The following is a 16,679-nucleotide window of genomic DNA, read 5'->3' on the forward strand; positions in this document are numbered from 1 at the left end:
GTGCAGGAAAATCTCAACAGATCAGCAGTTTCTGAAATACTCAAACCAGCCCATTTGGCACAACGACGCCATGTTAAAAACCACTTGAATCCTCTTTCCTCCCCATTCTTATGCTTGGTTTGAGCTTTAGCTGTCACTCTCTTGACTGTGTCTACATGTATAAAAGCAGCAGTTATAAAGTGTCTGTTTATACAAATACCAATATGTACAAGGCTTCCTGAGAGCCTCAGGGAATACACTGTTGTAAACTCTGTTTCAGACTGTTTTTTTCTACTTTTGAAACTGTATGATGTCATAGATAACCTTAATCCAGTAAAATCAGGCACACGGTTCTGTTTTCACAAAAACTTCTGTTTGTAAGAGGCAGACAGAGGAAAGGTGTCTAAGGACAAACGAGCTAAAACAGCTTGTTTCAGACAAATATGGCTTATTGTGAACTGTGAATAATAATGAAAACCTATTGTCAAAGAGACCAAGTGGAGCTAGAAATGAGTACAATACTTTCCCTTTAAGCAATTCATTTTTTTAAATAAAATAACTATTAAACTTTTATGTTTTTGAAAGTTGAGGGTGTGAAGCACTTTCTTTTTTTAAAGACTGAATGAAACAGCTTTGAATTTCTATTGGCAGCTACACGAGAAAACAACTTGCATACAAAAGAAATAAAAACATACCCGTACTAAGTACATCATTATTTACCCGTTTTACTTTCTGCCACCCTGACAGAATCCCAAAGACAGCTGCTCTAATATTTACCTTGGAGTGGGCCCTTTTGATGTGGCAGCACTCTTAGGTGTTGCGGGCCCAGGAGTATTGGCACTGTTGAGGACTTTTGGTGTGGATGGAGAGAGGGGGGTTACGCGTGGTTGGGGAGTGGAAGGGGCGCTTGTGCTCCCAGATTTTGAGGACTGAGGTGCTGCAGAGGCCGTGGCTTTAGGAGTAGTGGGCTTTCCCCATCCCTCAAGGGTGTTGAGGGTGATCCTGCGGGGCTGAGGTTTGGAGTTGGCACGAGGGGTGCTCTTCTTCTCCTCTGGGGAGGTTAGAGAGGGGGCGTCTTTGCCCTGGTTAGCTTGGGATGTGGCAGGTGGGGCTGGGGGTGACGGCTGGGATATAGGAGATGAGCCTTTGGCCAATGATGCCTTCTTGCCTTTTTTCTCAACACCACTGCTTGGGACAAAGACCTCCAGGGTGGGCGGCTCTTTCAGTGGAGTGCCCAGCTCCCCAGGAGAGAATGACAGGAAGGAGCAGTAACCGTCTGTGGAGGACACAGCCAGGAAGGAACCATCACGGGACCTGCAAGGGATAAAGTCTGCTTAATGGTAAAACATTTACAGTTTACCATCCACCTCTCTACTTCATGGGCATAAATCCACACATAAAATATCATTATCAGACTAAGGAATGCTCACAAAGTTACAAGTTTTCAGGTTATTAAATGTAAGACTGACTGTAAGAAATTATTATTATAAGTTCGATCATGTCTTTAGCAACAAATTAACTGATAACTTCATGTTATTTAGAGCTTATGCTGGACTCTAAGTGCAGGCTAAACTGGGTAGTTTGCAGTATTGTGCTGCAGTGGATGAACTGTTTGGTCACTGATAATTTAGCCCATAGATAGCAGCAGAGATGCAGCAAAGGTGGTGGGAGAAGTATAACTTTAAGGAGAAAAATCTTTCAAAATCTTGTTTGTCCATCACATTTGACTAGATATTGATGCACTGAATGTTTTTTTCTTTACTCAACTTTCACTCATCAACACGTACTGTATAAAACTCTGGCTCCTGTTTCTTCCTGTTAAAAGAGTTTTTCCTTCCTACTGTACCTTACAATATAAAGCATCTTCAGGCAAATAACTGAATAACAGGAGTTATTTGAGCCAGTCATGTTCTTTAGTAACACTCGCCAAATTCCACCTTTATGCTAGCTATATTCTGGCTGAGCAATACATGGCTTATGTATCTGATTGAAGCCTGTCGACAAAGCAAGCACATCTACTGGAGCTCATAAGACAAATTAGGCGCATTTCATTTTAAGGCAAATGTTTCACATGGCATTGCTACTCTTTAACCCCTATCTATATTGGCTTCCAAGAGGTGAAAGCTTTCCCTTTATCACGGTGACAAATAAAGGTCTTTTATTCCAATTGCTGCAGCCATCATATAAAAGATGAATTTGGCCTATTACTAGCTGTTCCCTGCTTCTGTCTTCCTCTCTTTTGCTGATTTCTGTGGTTTTGATGGCAATGCCATGAAGTTTTGTACTTTATAACCTCAAAGTGTGTGTTCTGTGAGTACAGATTATCTGCTTTTATGTATTGCTGTGTTGTTTTGTATTTTTAAGACAAAATATTCCTTTAAGAAAATCAGGCTTCACTCAAAACAAGTGAATAATATACAGATTTGGCTGTTTTTAACAAATAAGTAAATACATATTACTTTTTTGTGTGCACATTATCATATCTTCCTGTCATCTTTTGCTTTTGAAAAGTTAAATATAGATACCTGTGCTAAAACGGCTAAAAAGAAAGTTTACCATGTGAGATCACTGAGTGTGTGGTAGTGGATGTTGGACACAAGGCCAAATGGAAGTTTCTGCTGCGTGTCATACAACAGGATTGAATCCTCAGAGGCCACGGCAAACACCATACGGTACGGCAGCTGGAATACGTTGGGAAGAGCCTGGACAGTACCGTCTGTAGGGAAGAAATGGGAATGGGAGTGACACGAAGAACACAACACAAGAAAAGAAAACTAGTCCGAAATAATCAGTCTTGCTTGAATGTCCTTGCCTTCTCCTTTTTTTGTCCTCAGTTCAAAGTAGACAGGGCAGCAGCGCACAGCCAGTGTAGCCTTAGATGGGCACGGCAAGTGAGCAACAGGCCTATAAAACACACAGAAAGATATTTATATACACAGATTATTAAACTTTAACAGACTCTGAATAGGGTGTAAATACAATAACAGTCCACAAAAGATACCTCTTTAGACCCTTCCTGGAAAAGATGTAGGTGGTATTCATGATGTTTTCTCCTATCTCCACGCATCCAGCTGAGGTTTCAAAGAAGCAGACAACAGCGAGGCGAAATTAGAAAAAAAGTGTTGCACTGTTAGAACACAAGATTTCAAAAGCATGCTTTGTGTTTACCGGGAGCAAGCAGGAATGACCCGTCTGGTGTGAATGAGAGACGGCGAAAGAAAGACCTCATGCTGTCATCGTGGAACATCCTGTACTGCTTCACCTGAAAAGGCAACAGTTCTAACTCGCTCTGGACAGTTTGGTAGAGCATTTAATTTCTTATATTTGATTTTATAAACTTGTTAAAGAGCAGGTTAAGGAATAAGAATAACACAAGCAGGAAAAACCTCAAAACACCTTTTGCAAAGTTAAGAGAGGTATTGTGGCTCATGCAACTATCAGCTTGGATGAAACACAGATTTCTCAGAATTTCAGATTTATGAGAGACCAGACTGGTGCTAATAAAAATGATTGGAAAGAAGTAACTGAGACATTAGAACCACCTTTAAGACATTGAAGAGAGTTTGTAAAAAGAAGCACGACTGACCTCTCCTTCTGCAAGCGGCCCAGAGCTCATTTTACTGATACTGAAGGCCTTCTTCTTGGTGTGAGTGCTGTACACACGAAGCACCCTGAATGGGAGGAGAAACAAAAATATTCCGAGCATCAGCGTGCTGACACATCAATGCCAGTGCCTACACGACATCAAATACAATCATTTAATAAGGAACAATACTGCACTCATTGCCCACTTTGTTAGTTACACCTGTTCAGTTGTTTGGTAATGCAAAGATCTAACCAGCCAATCACATGACAGCAACTCAGTGCATTTAGGCAAGCAGACGTTGTCAAGTCAACCTGCTGAAGTGAAAACTGAGCTTCATAATAGGGAATAAAGGTGATTTAAGGACTGATAGGAAGGCAAAAGAAACTTAAATAACCACTTATTACACCTAAGGTAAGCAGAAGAGCATCTCTGAATCCCTCAACCACTGAAGCAGATGGGCTCCAGCAGCAGCAGAACACACAGTGTCACTTCACTCTGCTAAGAACTGGAAACTGAGGCTAAAATCCTCACAGGCTCACCAAAAGTGGACAATAGAAGACTGGGAAAAATGTTGTGTGGTCTGATGAGTATCAATTTGTGCTGCAAATGACAGGGTCAGACTTTGGTGTAAACAACATGAAAGCATGGATCCAACCTGCCTTGCATCAATAGCTCAGGCTGATAGAGGTGTTAAGGTGTGGGGGATATTTTCTTGGCACACTTTGGGCTCGTTAGTACCAGCTGAACATCGTTTAAATGCTATAGCCTACCTGACTATTGTTGCTGACCATGTCCACGGCTTTATGGGCACAGTGTACCCAACAGGATAACGTGTCATGTCACAAAGCTCAAGTAATCTAAAACTGGTTTTCTGATGAAGTCACTGAGTTCACTGTAGTCAAACAGCCTCCACAGTCACCATATCCCAATCTAATAGAGCGCCATTACAATGTAGAGGAAAAGAAGATTCACATAAATGCTATGCAGCCGACAAATCTGCAGCAACTGTGTGCTCACATCATGTCAATAGCTGAGGAATGTTTTAGGCACCTTCTTGAATCTAAGGCTACATCCACACGTACACGGGTATTTTTGAAAACGCAGATTTTTCTATGCGTTTCCACCTTTCGTCCACACGTAAACGGCGTTTTCGGTCACTGAAAACAGAGATTTTTAAAAACTCCGGCCAGGGTGGATATTTTGAAAACTCCGTTTTTGCATTTACCTGTGGACGAGAAAAACGGAGAAAACGCAGCGTCAAAGGTGTGCGCATTTTTTGACGTCACACTGTGCGCCACGTTATTGTTTCGGTGAAATGAATTTCTACAATACTGTTAATTGTACTCTCTGCAGTGTTTAAATGCTTACATATACACACACAGTTACTGTCCCTCCACACATACCACGCGGTTCTGCTTCTATGCCCCAGCTTTGTTTACTTTTTCCCGCCGAGGCTTCTAGACTTCTGATTGGCCAACATTTCTGCACGGTTAGGAATCTAGCGCCACCTGCTGCTTTGGCATGTTCATAGCAGCGTTTTCCTTCATTTCTGCGTTTACGTATGGACGAGATTTTTTTTTTTAAACTAAAAGGAAAATCTCAGTTTTCAAAAATACCCGTGTACGTGTGGACGTAGCCTAAGTGATGTAGAATTAAAGCAGTTCTGGTGTTAAAAGAGGATCCACCAGGTGACTTAGTAATGTGTCCCTAATAAAGTCGCCAGTGAGTATAATCCATGTTTGAATCACCTATCACAGCTGAGAGTGGCAATATATTGTCCTTGGGGATCCCAGGTAACCCCCTGCACGTAGCTCTTGTGGTCATTCAAGATAGAAAGCTTCTGTCCTAAAAACACAAACAACAAAATAGACAGAAAGTCAAAAATAACACCAGATAAAAGCATCACAGATAAAATGTATGCACCCACAAACCTTTATTGATGTCCCACATGATAGCTGTGTTATCAACAGATCCAGACACCATGAAGTTTCCATCACGTGTCCAGCAGATGTCATACACATCCTCTATGTGCCCTCTGGAAAGAAATCAGATAGCAAACTCCTTTCTATAACCACATCTCATGGGCATTATAGTTATAAAAGCTTCAACAACCAGAGTGCCACACAAAGTAATTAAACACCATTTATGACTGAGTCTCACTTCGTTGACCTTAGCAAACATTAGCACTTGCTGTTCTAGCGTACCTAAGCGTTTTGACCACAGTCCAGCTCTCCTTGTTTAGCTGAGCATCCTCATCCTCCTGAAACACAGAGGCCTGCTCGAGCTCCTTGGAGTCGTTGAGCTTCCACAGCAGAATTATTGCATCTACATCAAAACGTTAAAAGGCCTCTATTATTGTTTCTTAAAAAAAACATGTTTCGTTTTGAGAACAAAAACAACAGTTGCTTTTAAATAGAAACACGCATGTTTGCAATGGAGAAAAGGCTGAGAAGCGTCTGTCTACTACGTGGAACATACCATCTCCTCCTGAAGCAAGCAGCTCTCCGTTGGGGCTAAAGCGCACTACGTTGACAGCTTTTGTATGTCTAGCCAGATTAGACAGAAACTCTACCACCGCCTTCCCGTCTGGACCAGCATCCACCCGCCACAGCTGCAAAAACATCATTAGGAAAAGAGATCATTAAAAATTCTCGGTAAATTGTCCGTGCAACATACAGCTCTTCACAAACAATACTCCGTCCACAGATTAATTTTAGTAGGATAAAGGTTACAAAAAAGGGTAAATGTATTAAAAATCTTAATACTTAAATAACTGCTATTAGGTGGATCATCCCTTTAAGGATGTCACGTGCCTTGATAATTTAAAACCTTGCTGTACGCAAACATGAAAACATCGCATTGCTTGATGGTGCATCATGACTTAGAGACTGTCACCAGTGTCTGAGAAGGAAAAAACAAAAACAGGACTACTTTTGACTGCTCTGTTAGTCACAAGGGGCCACCACAGTGAGTAGTTCTCCTTATCTGATTTGGCAAAGAGTGTTATACAGGATGCCTTTCCTGATGCAACCCTCCCAGGGATTTGTGCCTCCTCCAGATCTCAGACTAAGGATCTTTGACTTGTTGTGTTAACCAGTATCCTATGGGCCTTAAGAGAGGCATTCTCTAAGGGCTAAAGCGGGCCTGAAAAAGTCTCTGTAAACAAAAGGTCAATAATCACCCTGACAAATGCACAGTGAAACACTTGCTTAAATGTACAGTTGTGGGCCAGATTTCTACATACACTCTGGTCCTTCAAAATCCAAGAAACTCTGTGAAGATCTAAGAAGGAGAATTGTAGATGTAGATTGTAGGATTCTGCCTGAGAAAGATGCCCCTGCTCCAAAACTGACACCTTTAAGTTTGACTGAAATGCCCACGTGAACGAGGGCCTTCTGGAGAAGAATTATGGTGAGGTAATGGTGAGGTTTTCACACCCAAGAACACTGTACTAACTTTAAGCACGGTTGTGGCAGCATCATGCTCCAGGGCTGTTTTGTAAGTGGTACTGGTAGATTGCACAAAGTGGATGATGTAGTAAAAGATTCTTATTCCGTTTCCCTCATTCTCCCTCACATGACCGCAATTTACCTCGTTTCCACTCTTGACTTTCTCAACACTGATTGGTTCTTGATTTTCTTTGTGCCTTAAATAAACTCACCTGGCATACATTGTATAAGGACTGCACTCCCTTTCACTCACTCTTTTCACTCCCACATAGGGCGGCAGCTGAGGTCAGTTTGATTTGTTCTTCTGAGTTTAAACATTTATGTTCAAGTTAATGATTTAAAGTCCAACCTTGTTTTCTCTTTTAGAGTTTAGTAGTCCATGTGTGTCTTCCTTTAAGTTAAAGTGAAATAATCCAGTACATAAGGAAAATCAATGGTTAGGCTGTTTTCTTTGCATTCTGACCAGATTAAACCCATGGTGATAAACTTTACCTTACCTTTGAACCTCCTACCTAACAGATGGAATCTTATAGGAGAATTACCACCAAATTATTCAACTTCACCTCAAATCAGCAGTAAAACAGGTGTTCCAACAGAAGAATGATACCAAACACACATCCATAACTGGTTTTAGAAAGGATAAAGCAAGCAAGCATTAAATTTTAAATTCATACTTGTGTACTAGATTCTTATTTTTCTTAAGTCATTAAAGATGTACGCTGTACAATCATTTCACCCCGGAAAAAGAAAAGTCAGAAGGAATCACTAAAAGCCCAAAATGACCATGACATTCATGATGAGTATATGGAAGATTATAATTACAACTGTACTCTGTCTACCTGCACTGGGACTGTTCAGAAAGTTAACAAAAAAAAATTTTCTCCATATTATCTCTGTTTCTGTGTCCTTATTCTTAAGCTAAGTGTTTTTATGACCAATTAATGAAGAAAAAAACAACTGATGGGTACAAATACCTGCGTCTTCTACATCCGTGAGACTCGCTTCTTCCTGCTGCATTTATAGACTAAATCACTGTTTTTTTTTCTTCTTTATTTCACATTTTATTTAATTAAAAACAAAATAAAAATCGTCGACCTCTTACGGAGTTAACCTGATGTTCTGACCGCTGTCTCCACTCACCCTGACTGTGGTGTCCACTCCAGCTGTGGCCAGTCGATGAATGCGTCCATCTGAGCTGTGCTGAAAGTCCAGACTGTACACTGGCTCCTTGTTGTGCCATGCTATCTCACACGTTACCACCTTCATTTCTTTTCAATTTTTATATTCGGCACCGACCTCAAGGGATAAAAACACGGTAAATTCACCACCTAGATCGTTTTCAATCAACTCATATGAACGCATTAGTTAGCAAAACGTACAACAATGACTCTGAAATACGGATTAGAGAAAACAGTTTGATAAAGCCGCTCATTTGGCTGCACTAACATATAGAGCACAGCTGGCTAACACGTTAGCAGTTAAACTGGCAGGTTAGCTGGACTGGTTTACGGCTAAACACAGTGGACATCATTCCCATTCATGAACATTTGTGTTAAGTTACTGTTAGCTAAGGAGCGTGCCCGTTATAAATGCAGACGAATTACAAATGCTTATTAATCTGAACGAAGATAACTGGAAGTACGTGACAGTATTTACCTTCTCTGTTGTCCTGCTCAGTCAGAATTGGTAAATTCCCGCGTTCCAGACTCTCAAAACTTCCGGTCTGCCGTGATTGGACAAAAACACGGAAAGGGCGGGGACAATTGATAGTCTTGACTTTTTGTTTTTTTCCTGACGTAATCCGCAAAGATCTTTGGCCATCCCCTCATTTCTTCATATATTTACTATGTAATAAACACCAGACATGGTGACTTAGTGAAGCGTGCAAACATACGTTGATATACAGAATAAAATAAAAAAAGGGGGGGGGGGGGGGGAGACTAATCAATTACTGATAGTATAGCATTGTGTGTTTTTCCTACTCAGGTATGTTTTTACTGAATTGACCGTGAATTTGGGACCATTGCCATCATGAAAGTGGATGAAAATCTAATGGTAGTCGTCTCTGTTCATAATTCCATCAGTATTGATGTTGTCAATCTCCAGTACCACTTACCGAAATGTAGCCCTAAACTATGACAGTCTCCACAGGTAATTTTAAACACTCAGTGTTTTTAAGCCTCGCCTTTTGTTTTTACCTTCACTTGGCCAGTTTCCTAAAATGGTTTAGGCACACAAAGCACAGCATGCTGAAATATGACAAGTTCTCTAGTTCATAAAAATACTATGTTCTAGTACTCTGTTCTAGGATGCCCTCTGGACCCAGTGGAGTGAGTGACAGGAGAATGGCGGCTAAGCTGTCATCCCTGTTGGACAACATCTCCCACCCCATGCAAGAGACTCTGACAGCACTGAGCAGCTCCTTCAGTGGGAGACTGCGGCACCCACGGTGTGGGACGGAGAGATTTCGCAGGTCTTTCCTCCCCACTGCTGTCAGACTCCACAACAAAGACTTTTGCAGCTGATCAAACCCTCACACGTGCAATAAGACTGCTATATGTGCAATTCTTGTACAATTCTTCTTCTGACGAAGTTGTACTTTTGTATTTTCTTACTCAGTTGTATGTATTGTATATAGTATTTTATTTTATTTTATTGCATTCCAGTGTTTTCTAATTTCTTCTACATAACTTTTCACTTTTGCTGTAACAAAACAAATTTCCCACCTGTGGGACTAATAAAGGTCATCTTATCTTATCTTATGCTATGGCTGTCAAACTGTTAAGAAATGGGAAGAGATGCTTTTGTGACAGGGTGCTGGTAATAAACTGCCTGAAGATAAAATCTAAAATTGTTTCTTTGCTAAGTTTTCCATTATCTGTAGACACAACACTGGTTGAATTTGGTAAAAAAAAAAAAATTGGTCCATTTTTTTTATTATCTTTGAATGATTCAAAGGTCTGTAAGTGGACAGGGTCTAAGGCAGTTTGGTTATGAAAACAATGTCTGTGCGTGATGTCTGTTTATGGCTTAAGGCCTCCACTGAATTGTTTACTGTGCTTCACACAGCCTGATAAGGAGCAGTGGTACAGAGTGAAAATGATGAATTAACGGTGTGAGCCTTATTTCGGAGCGCCACATTGTTGTGAGTGAGATTTAATTGAAGGAGGAACACAATGAAAAAAAGAAAAAAAGGGGCCAGCCCTTGGATTTACGTAAGCATCTCGCGTGTATTTAACACAATTGCCTCAGGCTTTAAAGATCTGTACGAAATTCTGGTTTCCAGTGTGAGAGAAAAAGCCATGCAGTTATTAGAGCTAGGTTAATTGATGATTCTAAATTATCCATGAATGTAAGGGTAAACGGCTGTTTGTTTCTATCTGATAGACTGGTCGGCTGTCCGGGGTGTACCCTGCCGGGGAACCTATCACTTCAGGGTTATTTCCCGGCCCTGCTGTCACCAGGATAAAGATAGGGGGATGGTAGTTGTTGTAGACCCATTAAATTTTTATGGTAACCAGGATCTAGACTTTGTTGAACTGTATGCAATGTGAAGACAACATGTAGTATTTAAGTGACCAAGTAGTATTTGGATAAAAGTTATTTCATTTCATTTTATTTATTTATTTCACACTTGGTACAACAGATCAAACAAACCAACCACACTTTCTATCAATAAAGCACTACAACCATGTGTGAAAAGGAGCAGGAAGAAGAAAATATTCTTATTAAACCCTGCCCCCTATCTACACTGAAAAAAATGCAATAGGGTGGTTGTTGAATCTGCATAGAATTACTTCATATATCCAGCATGACTAATTTAAATTTCACATCTAAACATATTTTTGTCTTTTAATTTTCACATATTCTTTAAGAATATTCATTCTTTTAGAACAAATCATGTTGAAAAGAAACAAGTTAGTGTGTTTTATCCTCAAGCTCCGCCCCCTGGAAAGGAAAAATCGGCTGCACTGTCCGCCATTTTTGTCTCTCGCTTTGGAAAATCTACTACCATCTGGAGTTTTACACTTGAAGGTAAATAGGATTTTAAAGCTAACACACCAGTGAGAAAGAGTGTAGACCCTTTATATATGTGGACTTTTACTGGGGTGTTGTCATTTTACAGGTATGTGGGCTGTTTATCAAAAACCATGAAAGGCCAATGTTAGCTAGCTCCAGTTAGCTAATGGTAACCGAAATTATGCGATAAGCAAATTAGTAATTAACATATATAATGTGAGTTAATATTGTTTGTATATTCTTTCAGTCTAAATTACCAGACTATTACAAACTTGCATCGGTGTCTGTAGTAAGTGGTGGTACCTGCAGTGTCTTAACCATTAAACAAGCTAATGTAGGGCTGGGATATGACTAGTTTGTTGAAACATGTCTGCTGCCAATGTGACTGCTCACACACGGTAACATTACTAGCACATAGCCACAGCCGCTAAAAACATGCTGAAAGGGCAATCTAGCTTCTGTAGTCAGCAGCTGGAAGACTCAACACAGACCCAAGATTCAGTGTAACGGTTATCTAAATGTTGTGTGTCCTGTTTGTAAGCCCAGAAAAAGAAATTAAATAAAATGACGACCTTGAGCTTCAAGCTAATGTAAGCGTAATGCTATAGCATAAAGCAACTAATGCAATGATGACGTTGTTAAATTAGTAAAAATACAGTAAATATATCCAACATGAATCAGTTATATTTTTGGTCTAAACATAATTAAGTCTCACGCCTTTCACTTGTTTTAGAAGGATGTTCAGTCTTTTAAAACCAGTCATATCAAAATAACAGAAAATAGTTACGTTTTCTGTTGAAACTCCACCCCCCAGGGCGTGTTCTGCGAGGGAAAATTCACTGTGGCGGTCCGCCATTTTTTTGTCGTTGCTTCGTTTACGTTTGGTGCTGAGCTTTACTTTGTCGAGGTAAACTGAAAACTACATGTTTGAGAGGAAACGAAGAGAACATCCATTATATGGGGAAGTTTTTCTCATGAATTGCTGTTGAGCAACATAATGGAAAAAACAAGTCATTCCTTAAGTTAACTAACGATAATGCTAGCTTAAGCTGCAGGACAATATTATGTGCATTAGCTTTTTTTCAGTGTGTGCCCAGTCACATCCGCTTGTTTTTTCTCAGTGAATACAGACTAACAAACTCGTGTCCATTTAGTTTAGTTTTAGTTAAACAGTTAAATAAGCTAGTTTGCCATGGGGTGGGCTCTGTTGGGGGGGGGTGAAGATTTGCATATGTTATCTCACATTCTGTAAGGTAAATTTTCTGGAAAGGTCAAATTAACTAATTTAACTAAGTATTAATGAAAGACCTTGATGTGTATATGACAATAATAGATGTAGTTTCTGGGTCATTTGGCAGAACTGCAAAATGGCCAGAAGGAGGCAACTGCTGTGGTTGCAAACAGGCTTTGGGTGGTATGGAAGTAAGGGCAACTATGGAACTGCTCAGCAACATGGGACCCATAGCTAATAAATAGTAATATGACAAAAAAATAACAACTTTGTGTGGATGTAACCTTGTGAGATTTGAGATTTTGACAGCATTTTTATGTGACAACTTCTCTTTTTAGATAAATGCAGAGTTTAAGCGCATTACCACCATGCCACTGCAGTCCAGATTACTCTCGCATATAGATGTGCTATCTGACAAACTCATAAAGGTCTTCAAAAGGCGAGGAGGACAAATAGGAAGAAGACTGCAGAACATTCTGGAGCCCACGGCCCAGGTAAGAAAAAAATAATTTGTGTATACACTCTAGGGAAAATAATAATTTTAACAAAATGCTGCTTGTCACTCTATGCCAGGAGTATGTTGAAAATCACCTGGGATTTTCACAATTTACCATGGGTGCGTTTTTTTTTCTTCTTTTACCTGCATTAGAACTATGTGTGGAGTTCATAGTTGAACACCTCTCTATGCTCTGACAGTATTCTGCTTCTTTGCATGGAGATTTCACTTCATGCATTACCTTTTTAAACATTCTGAGGACTCAAATCACATGCTGTAATGAATCCATTTTTGTTCACCTAATGTGTTAATGTTAACATTTTTTGGAATAGTGACACAGATTGAAATAAGATTTGGTATAATGTTCTTTGACCAGTGTTCTGTTTAATTAAATTTTGGAATTCTGCATTTTCTAGGCCACAGATGAAGCCATTATCCAACGATCTAATAAGGAAACAACCATGGGAATTTACATCATAAAGTCAAGAGATGCCAATGGCAGCCCTGAGGACATCGGGATAGTCCTTGAAGGCCAGAGAGTCTGGCAGGATTTGGATAACTATACCCTAGCAGCTGCAATGCTGTTTGGACTAATGTACACTTTGAACCTCACCTACCCACTGGAAAAGTATACCTTCGAGGTATTATAGAAACTGGTTATGGAGCTCAAAAGGAACAGCCTTTCAAAGAAGGCCCAGGTTCTCAGGACCAGACTGTACGATTGAACAGTTTTCCAGTTATGATGTGGGAACAACATGTTTACCTCTTCGAATATATACCATCCTTTCTTTTAAGCCGGCACTGGTAAAGTTGCAGTACATAGTGAAACTTATTTTTCTGGCACTTTTCAACTTGGGGCCTTTATTACTGCAGTTTTCACTTTTCAAGCCATGGCTCTTTTAAAAAAAAATTTCAAACTTTGAATGTCCATTTTTCTCAATGGAAATGGTGCCTTGCACCAATTTCACCAATTTGCAATTTTGTTCCCAAGGTGCACCACTACAAACAGATTGCATCGTCTAGTATTAGTGATTGTGATGTTTAGTGATAGAAGCAAGCCAATACTAATCAGTTTAGGTCTCTTGGTTGTGTGCCTGTGGGTTATAATGTTATTTTAAGTCTCTTCTTTGTGTTATTTTAATAATTACACCCCTGTTGCCATATTACCTTATGGCTCTTACATTTAAAAAACTATTTTTTACATAAGCGCGATGTCATAAGGCCCCACAATGTTGAATTCAGGTTCCAGCAGATAACTTTGAGGAATGTTGTGGAATGTTTTTCAAGAGATGCATTGTACAAATATGACTCATGTATATTTTGGAAGCCTGAATTGAAAGTCCATTTTTACAACTGTGTAGTATTTTCAAAAATACAGGTCATTGTTCAAAAATGTTTTGCTTATGTCTTTGATTGAGAGAAAGTGTACAGTACATACAGTAAGATCAGCCTTAATTTAGTTTTATTTATTGAACACTCAATTATATATTAGATTATATATTATATATTAGAAATTTGTTATAAAATAAAATAAGCTTACCATAAAATTGTCTTGTCAGTATAACACATAGTAGTCCAATACAATTAACACAAAAAGTTCATGTCTGATAAACAAGTGGTTTCTGTAAATATTTGACCGGAATGAAAAACATAACAACAACATAAAAAAGTCATGTTCGTGTTACCAGAAAAATGTGTGCAGGTATAACATAAAAAACTAAGGTTAACCAAACATAACTTAATTTCGTGCAACCGATTACAATAATTTTTTTATGTTTATCCCACTGATTATTTTTTTCAGTATACATTCCAACTTATATTACAAGTGGGCACCAAAAATCAGGGAACAAACTAACATTAACATTTATCTCCAGTCCTAACCCAAACCAAACAACAAATTTACAATCAGAATATACCACTCCACATAGTAACAAGGAGAAAAATAAAATTAAAATAAATAAAACAAAAAATTATAATGGATCCATTTTCAATGAACTCCAATTTCATTCGCATTCTTCATATTGAGTTATCATTTTAAGCATGTAACACTTTTTAAAACAATGTAAACTTATACAATTCTTTAAATTATAATGAAGAGGATAAAAGTTATTGAATAGTGTTGAAATAAACTGACAGAATTGAAGGATTAAAATATTCCAACAGCTCAACTTACTCCATCTGAACATGTTTCAATCGTGTTTTATGAACACAAAATGCACAGGTTTACTAAACATGAAAAGGTTGTGTTGATTTAACTCAGTTGTTTAAGTTTCTGCCAAAGCAAAACATTTGTGTGCAACCAGTGTCCACTATTGAATCAAGTAAATCCAACATGTTTTTTCAGTGCAAAAAGGAGTTACAGTACCTGTATTCCTACACAATATTGTCCCGGGAGCGAGAAAAACTTTCTGGTGAAGTTTTGGTTGATTTTTGGGTTTTGCTTGACACTAGCTTTATTTTATCAGTGAGGTTTGGATTGTTTTCTTTCTCTAAGAGAGAGGAAGATGGTTTTATGCTTGGACATGTTTGCAATGGGCCCCAGTATTTGTTATTATATGAGTATTTTATTGGTTACGTTTGTCTTTGCTTTTGTTACAGTGCACTGAAATAAGAACATCTGAGAGGTGTGATCCACCGGTGGTGATATTTTGGTATTTTGTGAGTTCCTGATTTAACAAATCAGCTCTTTAATCCAGGCCTGAGAGATTGAACTTTAAAGCGCTATAAAATATTCTTACTGGAAACAGTCGCAACGTATTTTTCTCCATGATTGTAATGGGCTCTGGAGAAATTCACTTATATGGGACATTGATCACATGAGAAGTCCTGAGCCTAAAAGGATTGCAGCGAGTCAATCCAGTCCAAAAAACAAGGAACTGTTTTCCTTTAAAATGATGACGTCATCTTGCTGGTGATGGAGGCTCGAATAGGTTGCGCGTGAGACTCCATTATCAGCAATACCTGGTATGAATGTGTGTGGATGTATGCATGTGACTGGCCTGTGATGGACTGACGACTAAAAGTTTTAACTGACTTGATACTGAGAAAAAAACGGTACTGACTTTAGGATTAGTAAATGTCCACAAACAATTCACCCAGCCTGTAAAAGAAGGGTGGATGTTTTGTCTTGCTTTGTTTTGTTTTTACAGGAACAGAAGGATGACAGAGACTAAAGGAGGAGGCTGTAGCTTCACATGAGTGTGAACTGCAGACTTAACCCTTTGGTTGCTAATTTTGAGTTACTGATGTTTGCATTAAGAAAAGTGTGTTTTAGTAGCTGTGTTTCGATTAATGTATCACAGTATATTGTTGGGAAGGTTAAATGCTAAAGTGAAGAAAAGCTTTGATTTCACTCATGACTGAACATGTTATTATTAACCATAGCGGGCCACTGTAAAAAGTCAATTAACTGTTATAGAGGGGGGGGAAAAAAGCCAAAAAACTCTATTAATATCTATGGATAACAGGGAAATGGTAGGCTTGTCACATTCAAAATGGAGATATGTAATAATAAACACTGGTCCCCGTTTTTTAGGTGCTTTCTTGAAATAGTCAGCAATTTAAAAGTAGGATAGAACCGACAGGGGCGTGTGATAGGAGGTGGTGCTGCACAAGAACAAGAGCAAAATAAAGAAAAATTATTGTGTTTAGCTTTGATAAATTCAAATTAAAATGTACCATTACACTCAGAGGATCAATATGAAATCAAATATATGCTAATTTTGTATGAAGTACATGACTGATAACTGTTCTGTCCTGAGCTTTTGTTTTTACAGCACCCACTTGACCACACCAACAGTTTCTCGCCACCAAAAGGGAATACTTGCAAAGAATAGGGAGGAATATCATCAACACTGGGAAAGGTAAGCCCCGAAGGGGTGATGACACCATAAATTTCACTTTCATTTTTCAAACATG

The 16,679-nt window shown here is 39.0% G+C and overlaps 1 protein-coding gene across 1 annotated transcript; it reads right to left on the bottom strand.

Moving 5' to 3' along the window:
- Positions 1-752: 752 nt before the first annotated feature.
- Positions 753-8,757, bottom strand: LOC146556150 (chromatin assembly factor 1 subunit B-like). Its single transcript, XM_085249186.1, has 12 exons — positions 8,671-8,757; positions 8,155-8,310; positions 6,044-6,176; positions 5,770-5,890; positions 5,497-5,600; positions 5,314-5,410; positions 3,566-3,650; positions 3,148-3,241; positions 2,981-3,050; positions 2,792-2,883; positions 2,536-2,695; positions 753-1,293 (listed from the first exon to the last, which is right to left on the bottom strand). Exons 2-12 carry the CDS (start codon positions 8,278-8,280, stop codon positions 753-755), a joined length of 1,623 nt encoding a protein of 540 aa, XP_085105312.1. The 5' UTR covers positions 8,281-8,310; positions 8,671-8,757.
- Positions 8,758-16,679: the final 7,922 nt, after the last annotated feature.

Source organism: Mchenga conophoros, linkage group LG16 (genome assembly GCF_057382185.1).
Source record: "Mchenga conophoros isolate Kocher_MC1m ecotype Shallow Benthic linkage group LG16, M_conophoros_male_GT1.1, whole genome shotgun sequence".
In the NCBI taxonomy this organism is placed as follows: Eukaryota; Metazoa; Chordata; class Actinopteri; order Cichliformes; family Cichlidae; genus Mchenga; species Mchenga conophoros.

Coding starts and splice junctions, on each gene's coding strand:
- LOC146556150 (XM_085249186.1), bottom strand. CDS start 8,280: ATGAAGGTGGTAACGTGTGAGATAGCATGGCACAACAAGGAGCCAGTG. Junction 3,651..5,313: donor GCCACTCTCAGCTGTGATAG/GTGATTCAAACA, acceptor CCTCCCATTCAG/GGTGCTTCGTGTGTACAGCA. Junction 1,294..2,535: donor ACACTCAGTGATCTCACATG/GTAAACTTTCTT, acceptor TATCCCTTGCAG/GTCCCGTGATGGTTCCTTCC.